Genomic DNA, 17,903 nt, shown 5'->3' on the forward strand with positions numbered 1-17,903 from the left:
TTTAAATAAAATATTAAACTTGGCAGAAATTTCGAAAAATTAAAGATGATGCAATATTTGGATCGAGGTAAGAACACGTTCATTTTGGCCACCACAGACATCATACGAGACTGCCTCTAAAATCGATAAGTCGCCAGAGAAAAATAATGAAAATATTGAAGAAAAATATCCGAGGGAAAATAACGAAAATAAATATTATCGAAATGAAATTTAATATAAATAAATAAAGATCTGTACTTCTTTCTCTCTGAATTTGTATATCGTTTCTTTTTTTAATTATTATTTTATCACGTTTAATTGTCTTGTTAATATCCTTCAGCAGAATCTTGTTTCGTTTATTAGAATTTTTTTCATAAAAAAGAATATATATTTAATATATTATAATATCGCGTTTAAGTGACATTATATGATATTTTATTTCATATTATTTCATATTATTAATATAATATTTTATATTAAAATTACTTTAAAATTATATTTATATTTAAAAAATAATAATTACGATGTATTATTCGATATTCCTGAATAATATACTCTTACATTTCTTTGACCTTTCATCCTAAATGTTAAAAAAAAACATTAGTTATGTCAAGTAGTTGAGCGCTGTGCTGCGCTACGCGCGATGTCATCAAGTTTTCATCGTGGTGTATAAATCTTGTTGCGCATCGTTGCGTTATTCACGAGGCAGTATATGAGATTTCTGCTTGTGTCTCACTTGGCATTTCAAGATCCTCGGGCAGGCTGCGTAACGAATTCGCAGCCATTCGAAGCAAACGTTGAAATTGCTCCGAAACTCGACTCGAGCGCATAACCTCCTCCTCTCAAACGGTCGTCCACAACATGCTCCGTTTTTGATAGCCAAATCACAAAAGTGCGTCACGATTAATCGTGAGGCCTAGCGTAGCCCGTTTAACGCGCTCAGAACTTTCAGATTTGGTGAGTAAGAAATTTTCATTATCAGAAAATGTACGCATGATTCAGAGTCCAATAATCGGTTTTGTTTTTCAGTCGATGGACTACGAGAAACAAAAGGACGAGGTCACCGCGTTGGAAAGCATTTACACTGAAGAAGAATTCTCGTATCACGAGGAGAACGGCCGATTCGAATGCACCTTTAAAATATTTGTAAATCTGCCAGCAAAATGTCATTTGTTATACAAGGATCTGAGACACGAGGCGGACTTGGCACAGGAAGTACAGATATCATATCTACCACCCTTGACATTGCACGTCACACTGCCGGAGGATTATCCATCCATATCGGCACCTACGTTTATGTTATGCTCCTCTTGGTTGTATCCAGTAGTATTGTCTAAGTTATGCAGAAAGCTAGACACATTATGGGAGAACAACAAGCAGGAGATCTTGTTCACGTGGGTGGAGTTCCTTCAGGATAAAACGCTTAGCTATTTAAAGATAAAGGACCGTATAGATATGGATTGCATGTACACGTCTTACAAGAGAACAGTGGAAAAATTACAAGGCTCGCAGACAAACAAGGAAGTAAGTGAGCCTAACAAGCAATCTAATAGTGAAATCAACAGAGATAGTGGCGTGTCTAAAAAAACCAGTGTCATCGACAAAAGAGCTATTTTAGACTGTCCGATCGGTAGGAACCCTATCCAGACGTTGATCGATTATAATGAGAAACGAAAGCAAATTGAATTCAAAAAGAATTTTTACACGTGTAATATCTGCTTCACCGACAAATCAGGGGAGCATTGCACACAGTTTTTGCCTTGTGCTCATACTTTCTGTAAAGATTGTATTAGGGGTTATTTTGAAGTAAAGATCAAAGATGGAAATGTACAGAATATTTGTTGTCCTGAAGAGAAGTGCAAGTTTGAGGCTACGCCCGGCCAGGTAACTATCTCGTGTCATTTTATGTTAATTATATTGTATTTATATTATATATTCATATTGCATTTATATTGAGTATTCTACTGATTTTATTGTGTACTTGTGATAATTGATTTTATCGCAGGTAAAAGATTTGGTAAATTCGGAGTTATTCTCAAAGTACGATTCCTTATTGTTAAGTACTACGTTAGATACTATGATGGATATAGTTTATTGTCCAAGACGACACTGTCAGTATCCAGTCACTCGCGATCCTGATGATAACATGGCGAGATGTCCCGTTTGTCAATATGCATTCTGTATTCGTTGTAAAATGGTTTATCATGGAATAGAACCCTGCAAAATTAGTTCAGGTATGCGCCTAAATCCTGTGGATGTTTGCATTTTACATATGGAGGGGTGAGAGCTATAGTGATATAAGTCATTTAATTATGCTTTCGACAAATAAGTTTTTTTTAACATATTTGCTTCAGTAGATTACATCAATGACTTCAAACTAATAAGTTTACAAAAGTGATACACCACTATCGTTTTCACCACTATAATATATAACAAACTTTTATATCGTTTAGTTCCAAACATAAAATTTCATTAGAATTTATATTTCATGTAATATACATTGTGTTGATTTTGTTAATAGCTGAGAAACAACGATTATTGAAAGAATATCAATCAGCCAGTAATGAGAAGAAGGCCGAAATGGAAAAGCATTATGGCAAGAGACAGCTTCAAACGATGTTAGAGAATACAATGTCTGAAAATTGGATTAATGATAATAGTCACAATTGCCCTCATTGTAAAACTGCAATCGAGGTACAAAATCAAATTTGTTTCATAGATACAAGATTATTCTTGTTATCGGTGATTAACACGTATGTCGGCGAATTGTTTCAGAAATCGGATGGTTGTAACAAAATGACTTGCTCGCACTGTGGCACGTATTTCTGTTGGCTGTGCGGCACGCGACTGAATCCCGAGGCGCCTTACTTACATTTTCGAAATCCGGACTCCAAATGTTTCAATATGTTATATCGCGGTATGATACCCGACGAACTGGACGACGATGACGATTTTGATTTTCACGCCGAATATCTGGATTATTATTCAGAGGACGAAGAATTTAATTATGATGAAGATTTCGTTTTGGAATATGATGATTGAATTAATATTGCTAAATTATAAATTTGATTTTCAAATTTACACACACACACACACACACACACACACACACACACACATATATATATATACACATCATACATGTATATACATATATATATCTCATAATATATATACATATATATACATATATACACACACATATATATATATTTACACATATATATATATAGTTATATATTATTACACACACATATATATATATATAGTTTTTTTAAAAAGTTCATCGTGGATAAATATAATTCGACAGAATTTCTCTTTTTACAGAATGTATTGTAGTTAAATGTTAATTAAATTTAAAGGATCATGTGAATATTTGTATATGGACGTAATGGGTCTAATCATAAAATTATAACAAAATATTGTAAAAAAATATATAAATTATTTTTCCAATAGAGTATTATGATTTTTTCAGTACTATTACCATCTTCTTTATAAAAAGCTTTATTTTTGAAAAGTAAGAACGCACATATTTTGAATAGACAATAAACACGTAACTAATACATACCATTAAATCTTTTGAACATATTTTAGAAAACTTAAGCTAGATAAAAATTTGTTTTGTAACAATAATGGTATATGTAATCATTGTGTAAAAAAATTTTATCTAGACGCTGTGCTAAAAGTAACAATTTGACATTTTTAGTACGGTCAACAGATGAAAAAGTTTTGTGATTTAAGACAAGGGCAGTGTATTAATTAGACACAAATTTGTGTTGCGAATGGATTCAGTTACTTTATTTCAAAACACATAAGAAGATATTTCAAAATCAGAAGATAGAAGAGCGAGCAATGATTGCATTTTAATACTCCTCGGCGCCTTCTTCGCCCTCGCCTTCTGCGGAATCCATTCCAACCTCCTCATAGTCTTTCTCGAGCGCGGCGAGATCCTCGCGTGCCTCGGAGAATTCTCCTTCCTCCATACCCTCGCCGACGTACCAGTGCACGAATGCACGCTTGGCGTACATGAGGTCGAACTTGTGATCTAGACGAGCCCAGGCCTCCGCGATGGCAGTGGTGTTCGACAACATGCAGACGGCACGCTGAACTTTGGCGAGGTCGCCACCAGGCACGACGGTCGGTGGCTGATAGTTGATGCCGACTTTGAAACCAGTGGGACACCAGTCGACGAATTGAATGGTGCGCTTCGTCTTGATGGTAGCGATTGCCGCGTTGACGTCCTTGGGTACGACGTCGCCACGATACAACATGCAGCAGGCCATGTATTTGCCGTGACGTGGATCGCATTTGACCATCTGATTAGCTGGTTCAAAGCAGGCGTTTGTGATCTCCGAAACGGAGAGTTGCTCATGATAAGCCTTCTCGGCCGAAATAACGGGCGCGTACGTTACCAGCGGGAAGTGGATTCTCGGATAGGGCACCAAGTTGGTCTGGAATTCCGTTAGATCGACGTTCAGGGCACCATCGAACCGCAGAGAGGCCGTGATGGACGATACAATCTGGCCGATCAGGCGATTAAGATTCGTGTAGGTTGGTCTCTCGATATCCAAATTGCGACGACAAATGTCGTAGATTGCCTCATTGTCAACCATAAATGCGCAGTCGGAATGCTCAAGGGTAGTGTGCGTCGTCAGGATAGAGTTGTACGGTTCGACCACGGCGGTGGAAACTTGTGGTGCGGGATAAATGGCGAATTCGAGTTTCGACTTCTTGCCATAGTCAACAGACAAACGCTCCATCAACAGGGACGTGAAGCCTGAACCGGTGCCACCGCCGAATGAGTGGAAGATGAGGAATCCTTGCAAACCGGTACATTGGTCTGCGAGCTTGCGAATGCGGTCCAGCACGAGATCAACGATCTCCTTGCCAATCGTGTAATGACCGCGAGCGTAGTTGTTTGCAGCATCCTCCTTGCCAGTGATCAATTGTTCCGGATGGAAGAGCTGACGGTAAGTTCCAGTGCGAACCTCATCTGTACATACAAACGTTCAAGTAAGTAAAACTTATTAAGTATCAATATCAAAGAGTAAGGATTAAATATACATACCGACTACAGTAGGTTCCAAATCGATAAAGACAGCTCTGGGTACATGCTTGCCGGCACCAGTCTCGCTGAAGAAGGTGTTGAAACTGTCGTCTCCACCTCCGATAGTCTTGTCTGACGGCATCTGACCGTCCGGCTGGATGCCATGTTCCAGGCAGTACAGCTCCCAGCAAGCATTACCAATCTGTACACCGGCTTGTCCAACGTGGATTGAGATGCACTCACGCTAAATGAATTAAATGGACATTAATATCATATCTAATCGTATCATGCTCAGGTTTTTATTAAACATCGACAAATGACTAATATTCTTTCCAGCAAGAAATACATGTTGATACAAGTCATTGGATGTTTTCCAATTTATGATAAGTCGACACAAACATCGTTCTATCTTTCTTAACATTCCATGGCGTCAGGAAAACACTATTAGTGTTTTATGTTATACTATATTTGTTCCAAATACAATGAACGATAAAAATAGAATGACAAATATCACCTTCCTAAACGCATTGTAACAAAGACAATGATATTTGTGTAGATTTGTATCTAAATGGAAAGTGCCCTTTATCTCTGGATGCATTCAAAGGTCGGTATTCATAGTTGATTCTTATTTCAAGACCATCTTAAGTAATGTCTTAAGTAATGTCTTAAGACGCTAATGCGGCCCTCTGGCCGGTATTCATAGTCAGTTCTTATATTCAAGATCATCTCAAGTTCAGCCTTGAGGTGTTACGAACCAATAAGAGAGCCACATTAGCGTATTAAGACATTACTTAAGACGGTCTTGAAATAAGAATCGACTATGAATACCGGCCTCTGATTGGTTCGTGACATCTTAAGATTGTACTTAAGACGGTCTTGAATATACTATAAGACCTGACTATGAATATCAGCCAAAGATATGATTTGACTGCATTCATTGTTATACATCTAATGGACGATAAAAAATGAGATCCACTTGACACTATAAATATTGTAAAGTACTTGATTGACCAATCAAAAGAAAAAAATTTTACTAATTGACCGATCACAAAAAATACTTTGAAAGATTTGTAGCATCAATAAACTCGTAGATAAAAACAGTATTAGCGTTGAAAGAGCGATCACGAAATGTAATCTCCCATTCAATGTCAAACAAAGAGTGTTCAAAGGACGCTTTCCATTATATGTACGATATATTTACTGCGAGTATACCGAAAATCTATAATATACATGTCGTGTATTATAGTTTTAGTACTTGCAGTGAACATAACGAAATGTAGTCCAAGCAGCTAGCCTGCTCGTCGAGCAATTGAACATAATTAATTCTTATAATATAAATCTGGACTACACTACAAAACGTTCTCTCTAAGGAAAATTTTACTTGAAATATATAGTATACATAACGTATTTATACTATATTATAGAGTAAAATTTTTCTCGAAGAGGACATTTTGGAAGAAACACCGATTCAATCGTTCGGCGAACGGATTTGACCGGCTTAAACGTAGCTAATGATTTTCTTGCTAGAAACTTTCAATGATGGAAGTTCCCACAATTGAGTGAAAGCGTCATATTGATTTTCTGAAAAGACATCGAGGTCAATGGCTTTGCTCATAGAATATGTTCGAAGACTTGGATTTATAATGGAGACAGCGACTTTCTTTGAGTAGCAGAGAATAATAATGGCAAGAATTAATCGGGTAAGCGATACACGAATCCTTGCAACTTTTAAAGGCGGGGCGACGCAATCTAAATTTAGCAAACGCCACGACCGGCCGGCGTTTAACCGTTACAAAATGGCCGTCGTCTTTAACGAGAATGGGCGACGCCGACACGTCAAAGCTGCGATCGTGCTCGCAGAAGGAAAATCCGACGATTCAGTGACTTACCATTTTGTATTACGAGTTGTTCGTTGTCCTCTTAGAAAATGGAACGAGATATAGCCACCACGGGGCGATCGATAGTTGGCGAAAGCAAGTAATGGAGCTTTTGCTAACAACTATACGACGCACGATCGGCGACCAGCGACTATTGGGCGTGCGGCGTCTACTACGCGCAATTTATACCCGCTGGAATCGACCGTTCCAGCGCGCGCTGATTGGCCGACGGTGACGCCGTGCCGCGCGACGATTGGCTAGCCGCTGGACCGCAGCACTCATCACGCCCGACCGCATTTCTCCTCCGCGGAACAATATAGTCCGTTAACGCTCATTCGAATTATTATTCCTAATAAAAAATCAACTCTTGCCTCCTTCTGAATCCCACGATCGTAATTTAAAGAACATAATCGCGTAATCTATCTTTAAGAATGATGAATTCTCTGCAAAATTTCGGCGGAGTTCCGTTTCGCTGTCACTAGGCAGGACCACGTAACGGACGTTGCCTCAATTGCACCATATATGGGCCGCATCTTTTCCAAAGCACAGCCGAATCGTTTCTCTCTGATCATTTCTTTTTTTGGCATAACGGAGACCCACCCACGGAGAGTCTGACGAAAGCAAGGACGATGATCGAACCGTTTCGCCGGACGGATCGATCCTTTGCCGCATAATTCCGCAATTTCCTAATTGTCCTCGCGTTAGATGATTCGTTGTCTCAATATCTAGATAGTGCGTTATACGAATGTATACACATTTCATGATCTGATTCCTCTTCGAGTTTTTGGTCGAATGAGCTCCATGCCGGTAATGACCGTGCTGCTGTATAAGTACAGTTATATTGCTTTTATGCTAGGATAACTCGAGAATCGACGAAGAAAAGTAGCTGAAAACGTAGTACATCTTCAGTTGACGCTGACATTGTTATATATTTATAGCTTTCAACCACGATGAAATAATTAGTAAATTATATAAAACAAAAAATACGATAAAATTTTATCAATGTCAAATTGAATATAATTAATTTTAATAATGAATTTTCTAGAATATTTTTGAACGTCATGAACAGTTTATTTGTTTCAAAAACAAAAAATTTAGATAATTTCTCTTTCTAGTAATAAATCTCGCCTTTAAAATTCGTGCTTCACGACACGCAGTGTCCTTATAATTTAATTAATTAATTTCTTTTGATTGGAAAGTAATTTTTTTTAATTGGATATTTTTAATTATAGAAAAGTATGGGGTAGAGATAATTATCGTAATATATGTGCAAAGTAAATTACAAATTGGAGGTAAAAAAATAATAAATGTATTTTAAAGAATAAATTTATTTTATGCCAGAATTTTGTATATAAATTTTTGGACGGATTAAACAATCTACTGCCACATATATTGTCCTTTTTGTAATACGATATTACTTCTTTTTATGTACTTAATGAGAAGAAAGCGACAAATTAATGTTTCGACGTTTCTGTATTGGCTATATTTGCTATATATATGGTTCAATAATATGATGTGGCAGATGTGTTTCCCGTTGAGTGTATTAAATGTATGTACAGTGAGTGCAAAAAATATTCGTACAGAGAAAATATTTTTTTAAATAACTTTATTTTTAAAAAGTAAATATTATCCACAGCGAGAAATGAGTCATCGAATTAATATCAAATCGATATAGGTGATGATTTCAACACCAATTTGATGTCAATTCGACGTTTAATTGACGATTATTTCTTGTTGGGTAATTAACAATTTATTCATAAAGAATAAAATAAATTGTATGTTTCTTAAAATTATATATATCAAAAAGATGTGTATTAATTATAGAAAATATATCATCTAAAAAATAAACGAAAATTAAAAATTGTATGTTTGGATGCTCAAAAAGTATTTGTCGAGAAATTTGGCTTTTAAAATCAGGAATACATGCTCGTTTGTTTATGTTAGAATAGAATGTATTCATTGTATAAATTGTATTGTTAATTAATGTTTATTTTCTACAAATAAGATTTTTTTTATAACAAATTTCCTTGTACGAATGCTTTTTGTTCTCACTGTATATACGGCATTCAAACGGAAGCCGTTATGATACCTTTCTTAATGAGATTGAGAACGCAACAATGATACATTATCAGATACAAACAGCGAGCATTAAACTCGTATCAAATTATTGGAAATTGAAGTTTGCGAATTAAAAATTAAATTTTAATTAAATTTTTTAATAGGAAAAACTAATCTTAGCTGCTTGTTTCCATTGATTAAATTTGAATTTTCAATTTACTATTTTCGATTTTTTTATGACGAATATATTCCAAAATTGGACAAAATTCAGCAACGATTCCGCAACACCATATTGGACGTTTTTAGGAACACATTCTTTTTTTTTATCATTCAAAACAAAAATTCGGTAGCGCCCTCTCTTTTTCTTATTGCGATGTATTTTTAGAAAGTTGACTATTTTTCAGTCGGTACGGATTGGTACGGATTGAAGCAATAGATGTTAGGTTAGGTTAATTTCATATTGACGTATGCGTGTTTGCTCGTGCATGTGTGTACATACAATATTGATAATTAAAATTATTTACATGATTGTCTCGTGATAATATTAATTTTTAATTTTTCAAAGTCAACGTTATCATAAAACCAAGACGAATGAGATAAAAATAAACTTGATCTATGCAAAAATGCAAGCAGAAGTAAATAGTATATTGGAGGAGTCACTGCAAAAAGCCAGAGAATATGACAGGATTGGAAATGTTGGGGAAGCTTTTGCATATTACATTATCTTTGCAAAACTGTCTGCAAGGAGATCAGAAATTGAAGAAACATTTACAGATGTGCTGTGTAAGATATGTGTATAATCTATATTTATACTTATATATAGGAGAAACATATATATTTTTATATAATAATATATAATAATATTTATTTTTTAGGTGAATGGGGAATGCAGTTAGCAAATGACAACAAATTTTCAGATATTGTAAGCTCCTACAAATTTTCCTTGAATATTTATCCAAATAATCCTCGTATGCTAAATAATTTTGCAGCACATTTGTTGAGGTAATCTCTACATTATATTATGCATATACTAATTTTTCAATTATCTTTACAATAAATTCTTATCATTATTATTCCTGATCTAAAAAAAGACTCATAGAATGCTGCATATACTTGTTAAAGGAATAACCATCCCATAAGGGCAATAGAATATTTAAAAAGAGCTTTGAAAGTTGATGTTAACTTCCTACCGGCAGAGAGAAATTTGCAAAATGCATATAGTATGGCAGTGGATAGGTGGCATTTCACAATGCTTAATGACAAGCAGAGAAACAATGCTTTTGAGCGAGCCATACGTAAGAGAGTCAATCAGGGGTATGATACGGTATTGGATGTAGGGACGGGTACAGGTCTTTTGAGTCTATACGCAAAGGATGCTGGAGCCAAAAAGGTTTATGCATGTGAATGCTCTGAAGCAATGACACTGATTGCGAAAGAAGTATTTGAATCTAACAATGCAGGTGACATAAAATTAATATCGAAACTGTCGTTCGATCTTAAAGTACCTATGGATATTTCAGAAAGGTTTGTGTATATATGCATGTGTATAATACAGTATATATATATGTACCTTTTAAAATTATTTGTACTAATTTATTACAATATTATGCATTGATTAATATTAAAACCATTACCTGTAATTCTAGAGTAAAATTAATAGTGACTGAAACATTTGATGCTGGCTTATTTGGAGAGCTTGTAATACCATCTATGATTAACGTACACATGAATATTTTAGATTTAAATGGTATGGTAATACCTATGGGCGCGACGGTTTACACAGCAGTTATTGAATGTGAATACATAAGATACAGATCGTCAGTGGTTTTTGACAAGATAAAAGAGCACTGTCCTTTAAACTTTGATAATGTGTCTATATTGTCAGACGATGAATATTATGATACAGAAAACCTAGAGAAAGTTCAAATGAATTACATTACAGAGCCGCAGTTGCTTTTTAATGTGAATTTTAATAATCTATTGGAATTATATGAATTCTGCAAAGATGGAATAAAGCAGATGTTACAAACAAAATGTAGATACGATGGTATCATAGATGGTTTAATTACTTGGTTCAAGTTACATCTTGACGAGGAGGTCACACTGGATTCTTCGGATGGGAAATCTTGTTGGCAATTTGCTGTTTTCCCAACGGTGCCAACTGTATGTCACGAAGGTGATGTATTGACGATAAAAGCAGAAACTTTGAAGAGCAAACTGAAATGTTCTTATAGCACGAGTAATGAACGTTATAGTGAAAATTGTACAACTTTGTATCATTTGCCAAAAGAAGTCATTGCCTTTCTAAACGACTTCAATTATGTCAAATTGCTCACAAAAATTGGTAGATCTCAAAAGAATAGAAAAATGAAATATATTTTGGATACTTCGCCTTTTCCAATCTACGGATTGAATCTTTTAAAGGAATGTAAAGATAGTGAAATTTTATATTACAAAACTGACAATCCAACGCTACGTATTCTAATTGAACAAGTAGCCCGTGATAGCGAGGTGCAAGAGAAAATACATATGATATCAAGTTATGAGGAAATTCCATATTCTCTAGATTCCATATTTGTTTACAATTTTGATATTAAAGGTGAATTAAAAGATGACCAAGGTAGTTGTTATGAAATTGCCAGGTACTGTATTATATTGCATATAATTACACATTGCATGCTTTATATAATTATAAAATATTAAAATTTGTTATTATTGTATTACCTTAGGAATTTGCTTAAAACAAATGGCGTATTATTGCCAGAGAAGATTTTTCTTATGGGACAGTTAGTATACTCAAAGGATTTACCAAATATGGTTTATGTAAAAGATGCAAATCTTCAAAGATCGTCTTCATTTCACACTTCTACTGATACGGTATAATGATACATAGTATTTAATCATGTAATTTATATTTAAGTAAAAGACAATTTTATGAAAAAGAATGATTAAAAATAAAATTTTGCAGAACTTATTTGTCTAAAATGACAGTAAAATAAACGAATATATTTTTCTTTTCAGAGTTCAGACAGTGAAGATGGTCTACATATGCGGGAAAATATAACCAATAAAGTAAATAAAAGTACAAATTACATAATTGCTGAATACATTAATAAATATAAGGTATGTCCATGTGTATAATTCAATACTAGATTGAAATGTTGATTTTTATTTCCATGTTTAATTTGTTACAGATCAACCAAATATTTGATTTGAATTCAAGTTTATATTCATGTGAAATTATGTCTGAGGTACGAACACTGATAGAAATAAATGAAACAGAGACTACTGAAACAATCGTGAATTTTGGAGAAATAAATAATAAAGAAGGGAAAATTTTACCAAATGCCTTAATATGTTGGTACAAGATTCAACTCAGTCCACATCATGTACATGATACAAAGAAGGATTCTTTCATGAATCATACTGCAATCATTTTCGAGAATGAATTAAGAGACATTATTTTGAGAGATAAGGAAGTAAAAATTAAAGTCCATCAAATGAAAGGTTTGGTGAAAATCACAATAGTAAATTTATAAAAATTTACAAGAATAAACTATTTTACAATTTTGTACAATTTCTTATGGAAAATACAATTTTTACAGTAAAATAGTTTTCTTACTGTATAATACGTCCTATAACTATTTTTTACATGACAACTTTACAACCTGATATACCTTGTATCCTTATATATACGTTATAAATGTAAAAAATAAACATTTAAGTACATAAAAATTGCATGTGCGTAGGTATAAACTTATTTATAAACTACTTTTATTAAGTTGTGAAATAAGTACATATTAATATACATTGTGAAATGTAAATTATATTTAAGAAATATAGATATTTATTTATATATTTATATATTAGATATTTATTTATATATTTATATATAAAGATATATATTATAAATTATAAAACAATATTTATAATATTGTGTATATATTTATAATACTGTAATATATTTAATATTATAATTAAAGCTTTATGAAGGCATTAACAATTTCTTTTTCTACTGAAGAATACATGTGTGTGCATGCATTGTGTATATGTGTGCATGCATGCATGCACACACTTGTCTATAGTTTGCTAGAATAGTCATTATTTAATATTTTACATATAAATGGCGCAACTTTTTCAGGATTATTATTATGAACGTCATGATTTCCATCTATATGAATTACTTCTAACATGGTTTTAGCCTTTATTGTTTCCAATAGTGACATAAAAATTTTTTTATGTGGAAAAATAATACCGTCAGTTGAAATGAAGAGGTATATTGGAACTGAAAGCATCCCGTTAAACTTCTGACATTCATTTATCTGTAGAAATGAAAAAGGGTAATTTTTTAATCGTATATCTCTGTTATAGATATACTTTCCATTTACTTCTAATACTGTAACTGCTCGCTCAAACAATGCATCAGCAGCTTCAGAATTCAAACTTCCAATCCTCATAGTCTTAAGAGCATGTAATATTTCTTCTTTAGTAAAAGACAACGATTTTTCTTTATGATAAGCTTTTACTGAGAATGCAGATGCATTCTTAACATAAGTTACAAATTCGTTATTTGTAGGATTCATAAGAAGCCCATCAAAAGAAATTAACTTCTCGATTCTGTTTGGGTGAAAAGTACTGAATATTATACCTATTTGTGCTCCCAAACTGTGTCCTATATAAATAAATGTTTTCCATTGAAGCGCTTCTAAGATAAAATATAATGCATGTGCATAATCAATAATATCTAATATCATCCAAGATGGAAAATGTGATGACCATCCATGGCCAGGTAAATCTATGCATACATAATAAAATAATTCTTTTGGTAAATATTTTATCAATCTAGTAAACGATCCTGCGTTATCTAGACGACCGTGTACTACTAAAACTGGCTTTCTTGTGGGAGAACCATAAGTTCTGGCAGCAATATGACCCCAAGGTACAGAGAGTTTTATCTCTGTAAACTGTTGGTCTACTTCTGTCATTTCTGTTGCTTTACTCTTACAATGTACGTCTTGTTGAATAACGTATAGAAATCTTGTTTACTGAAACAATACATTTAAAAGTTTGTACTTGCAGAGTAGTTTGTAAAGATTCGAGCTCTACTATTGTAATTAACATCGCAAACATAAATTTTATTGCAAATTCTTTGTAACTTCATATTTAACAAAACTATATTTCTTAATTTTATGAATCAGTGATGTGCAACCTTTTTTATGGATTGTCATTATTTTTAGAAATAGATAAAATCTTTCAGGTTACACAATGTTTATTTCATTATTATTTATATAAAGTAGAAAATATAATGTTATATTTTTGACCACGAGTTGGCAGGCTGCAAAAAATTCGCGGTGAGTATCACTGGTCTAAATGGAAGATACATAGAAAAATGATAGAAAAGTTAAAATAGAGCTTACCTCTTGCACACACAGAGTAATTTGGATTAATTTATGAAATGATGTCACAATTATGTCACTAAGGTAAGTAAACGCTGCTAACGATGTACTTATAGTCACTCGAGTCACTAGTTGAATGTGCAGGAAGGGAATAAATTCGATGTAAATGTTCTTATATATATATATAAATATGATTTTCATTCAAAATTCCTTATTTGACATTTACTTAAGAGTTATATTTGTCTCTGATTTATTATTTCTTCACGGTCAATTTGTCCTTATTTCCAATTTATCCAATTTATCTATTTTTTATCTTGTAAAAGTTATCTATTTACGAAGAAAGAGAAACATTACAAGTGTCACATGATTTGACTTTGATGAAAAACATATAAAAATTTATTTTAAATTAATTCTATATATTTGTTAGTAGTCTAAAGGTGCGTCCAGACTATCGAGCGGCGAGCCGAGCCATGAGTCAAACCTATGTTCCCATTCAAAGCTCTGATGTAAACCTATATTTATTTTGATAATGTGGCTGTAGGCCTGGCTCTTACAGCTTGATAGTCTGGACTACAGATCCTTTAGGCCTTTAATCAGAGACTGGCAATAAGGATTTCGTCAAATTTCTCCAAGCGAGAAAGGAGTATAGGCTATCTCACTCTTCCACCAATAACGGTGTGTATACACCATGCATGCACACCGCAAGAGTGAGATAGCCTATACTCCTTTCTCGCTTAGAGAAATTTGACGAAATTCTTATGGCCAGTCTCTGATTGAAAGGTCTCTGAAAAAAAATCTTTAGTCTGGACGTACCTTTATGCAAGATTATCACCGATCCGGTCATTGCCAGCCATGATATAAGAAGGAACTTACATAATCATGTGATGACAATCTATTAATAGTATGTTGATATTATATACCAATGTTGATGTTTCTCGTTTTTTCAGGCGAATAATTAATTATATAACATTAGATAACAACCTTGAAACAGACTCGATAAATCGATCAATATAAAACACACGATGACATTATAATGTATTTTTCTCATTAAGGTTGCAACAGAATATAAATGATAATTTTATCTACATATTATAATAATTCTAATTTTGCCTGAATATTCAATTTATGTATTTTATTATACTTTTAAAATAGAATATTTATCTATAAATTTCCAATATATAAATTTTTTAAAAATATAAAATTAATTATTATCTGTTAAATAATATAAAATTTTCTTTAAATTTCTTTTTTTTTTCAATTTATTATATTTAATTTCTAATGCAGATTTTTATATAATTTTATTATATCTAATATGAATTCAGTTGAACCTGTGCATATTACAATCATTGTACGGTCAGGGCCAAAAGATTACAACACTTTTTTTCGATGGGTTTCGGAATGCAGCCTACTCACCGAGCGATTGGTTCTTATTTGTCGATTCATGAATAAGAAGCAATGGCTGCGTTTAGTACTACAACCGCTCAATGAGCGCTTGCATTTTATTGACATATTTCCGTTAGAACTAAAAATATAGATCAAACAGATACAAGGAATGCATTCAGTACCACGACTGCTCACTGAGCAACATATTTCCGTTAGAACTAAAAATATAGATCAAACAGATACAAGGAATGCATTCAGTACCACGACTGCTCACTGAGCGCTCAGTGAGCGGTCGTGGTACTGAATGTACCCAATCGCTCGGTGAGCAAACTACATTCCGAAACCCATCGAAAAAAAAGTGTTGCAACCTTTTTGGCTCTGACCATACACTGATGGCGCGAAAATGCGGAAAATCGTAACCAATCAGAAGCGATCCGCTGTTATGGTTTCGCGTTTTATCGATTACTGATTGGTTGCGCGTTTCCGCGTTTCCGTGTTTTCGCGCTCATGCACCCTTGATCTGACAATGAGTGTAAAGGCGCGTTCACACCTTGACGGAAAAACAGAAAGTAGAAAAGTAGTGGCTAATCACAACTCGCGCTGGTAGTAAGTACTACAAAAAGCCGAAATTGTCGAATACCAGCGCGAGTTCTGATTGGCTGCTACTTTTCCGCTTTCTGCTTTTCTATCAAGGTGTGAATGCGCTCAAGGCTGGAATCAGACTATGCATTGAAGATTGAGATTGAAGAGTGAAGATTGAAATTTGATCAATGAGGACAAAGGGATTTTAGCTTCTATTGTTTTGATTAGTCAAATTTCAATCTTTCAATCTTCAATCTCAATCTTCAATGCATAGTCTGATTTCGGCTTAAGGCTGCGTCCCCATGGAGAAAGAAACAGTGGAACGGAATCAGAACGGAATTTAACACAAAAGAGATAGGATGAGGATATGTGTGAAGCCACAATAGAAGGAATAAGGAATTAGGAATAAGAAATAAAGATTTCAACCTATCAGATATCGGATATATCGGCATACATGGTTTCTGATAGGTTGGAATCGTTATTCCTTATTCCTAATTCCTTATTCCTTCTATTGTAGCTGCACCTTAACTCTCATTTCTATCAATATTCCGTTCTGATTTCATTCCGCTATTTCTTTCTCCATGGGGACTCAACCTAAAAGTGAAATGCAAATATTTCGAATTATAAAACACATATTTTACTTAATTGCACACAATTAACAGCACAATAAAATGTATGAATCAATAGATGTCAGAGTTTAAGGATGAAATTACACGGTGCAGAAAAAGACTGCGGAATAGAGAATGCGTCATTGAAGCAACCAATCAGCGCTATTCGGAATAGCTATTCCGAATGATGCATTCTCTATTCCGCAATCTTTTTCTGCACCGTGTGATTTCATCCTAACCTATTTTTATATTTGTATCAGACCATGGTTGCGTTCCGTTACACGCGTGATGTGCATAAGTCCTAATCTACAATAGTTGTTTTAAGACTTAAGTCGTAAGAAATTGACCAATTACAGTCGAATCCGAGAGGAATAATCGACTGTGATTCGTTCATTTCTTATGGCTTAAGGCTTAAAACCCTATTGTAGATCCGGGGTAATGCATCATTTATCCTGGTTTAACCAGAGAGAAGCTATGCCCGGGATTTAGCTGCAACCTTATTTTGAAGCGCCTCTGTATCCACAAAACAGGGACATTGAACTACGTAGCCAATGTCCACGATTTTTTTATTGTATTCTTCGCTATATCCACGATTTTTTCGGTTCGTTAGATAGACAAAGACGAACAATCGTTTGTTCAACAAGCGCCGACAGATTGATTGTTCATCTTTATCTATTTAACGGATCGAAAATCGTGGACATAGCGAAGAATACAATCAAAAAATCGTGGATATTGGCTACGTAGTTCAATGTCCACGTTTTGTGGACATAAAGGCCTTCAAAATAAAGTTGCGGCTAAATCCCGGGCATGGCCACTCTCAAGCTAGTTCTACATTAGTCGCATCGCAGCGTCGTAAGCGTGTCGCAAGCGTTGCGGTCCAATTAGAGTCAAGTTAGCTTGACGTTGATTGGACCGCAACGCTTGCGACGATGCGATGCGACTAATGCTAGATTCACACTGCATTCGATTTTCG

General features: G+C 34.1%; 4 protein-coding genes across 6 annotated transcripts; 2 read left to right on the plus strand and 2 right to left on the minus strand.

Moving 5' to 3' along the window:
* The first annotated feature begins 577 nt into the window (after positions 1-577).
* Positions 578-3,079, plus strand: LOC108725243 (E3 ubiquitin-protein ligase RNF14). Its single transcript, XM_018452133.1, has 5 exons — positions 578-936; positions 1,009-1,863; positions 1,985-2,213; positions 2,501-2,673; positions 2,755-3,079. The coding sequence occupies exons 2-5, from the start codon at positions 1,012-1,014 to the stop codon at positions 3,019-3,021; spliced, it is 1,521 nt and encodes a 506-aa protein (XP_018307635.1). The 5' UTR covers positions 578-936; positions 1,009-1,011; the 3' UTR covers positions 3,022-3,079.
* A 622-nt stretch (positions 3,080-3,701) lies between these two features.
* On the minus strand, positions 3,702-7,070 carry LOC108725271 (tubulin alpha-1 chain). The gene is made up of 3 exons (XM_018452188.1): positions 6,916-7,070; positions 5,048-5,270; positions 3,702-4,972 (listed from the first exon to the last, which is right to left on the minus strand). The coding sequence occupies exons 1-3, from the start codon at positions 6,916-6,918 to the stop codon at positions 3,843-3,845; spliced, it is 1,356 nt and encodes a 451-aa protein (XP_018307690.1). The 5' UTR covers positions 6,919-7,070; the 3' UTR covers positions 3,702-3,842.
* Positions 7,071-9,377: 2,307 nt separating this feature from the next.
* On the plus strand, positions 9,378-12,502 carry LOC108725244 (putative protein arginine N-methyltransferase 9). 2 transcript variants are annotated; one of them, XM_018452134.1, is made up of 8 exons: positions 9,378-9,404; positions 9,527-9,744; positions 9,837-9,963; positions 10,084-10,485; positions 10,608-11,603; positions 11,691-11,838; positions 11,983-12,084; positions 12,156-12,502. In XM_018452134.1, exons 2-8 carry the CDS (start codon positions 9,585-9,587, stop codon positions 12,498-12,500), a joined length of 2,280 nt encoding a protein of 759 aa, XP_018307636.1. In that variant the 5' UTR covers positions 9,378-9,404; positions 9,527-9,584; the 3' UTR covers positions 12,501-12,502. The 2 variants fall into 2 exon arrangements, with proteins under 2 accessions (XP_018307636.1, XP_018307637.1); XM_018452135.1 differs by lacking the exons at positions 9,378-9,404; positions 9,527-9,744 and having other exon boundaries at positions 9,887-9,963; positions 10,061-10,485.
* Positions 12,503-12,979: 477 nt separating this feature from the next.
* On the minus strand, positions 12,980-15,256 carry LOC108725273 (serine hydrolase-like protein). Of its 2 annotated transcripts, none has more exons than XM_018452193.1 (2): positions 15,171-15,256; positions 12,980-14,006 (listed from the first exon to the last, which is right to left on the minus strand). In XM_018452193.1, exon 2 carries the CDS (start codon positions 13,944-13,946, stop codon positions 13,041-13,043), a length of 906 nt encoding a protein of 301 aa, XP_018307695.1. In that variant the 5' UTR covers positions 13,947-14,006; positions 15,171-15,256; the 3' UTR covers positions 12,980-13,040. The 2 variants fall into 2 exon arrangements, with proteins under 2 accessions (XP_018307695.1, XP_018307694.1); XM_018452192.1 differs by lacking the exon at positions 15,171-15,256 and adding an exon at positions 14,379-14,451.
* Between the last annotated feature and the right edge of the window lie 2,647 nt (positions 15,257-17,903).

Source organism: Mycetomoellerius zeteki, unplaced genomic scaffold (genome assembly GCF_001594055.1).
Source record: "Mycetomoellerius zeteki isolate Tzet28-1 unplaced genomic scaffold, Tzet1.0 scaffold332, whole genome shotgun sequence".
In the NCBI taxonomy this organism is placed as follows: domain Eukaryota; kingdom Metazoa; phylum Arthropoda; class Insecta; order Hymenoptera; family Formicidae; genus Mycetomoellerius; species Mycetomoellerius zeteki.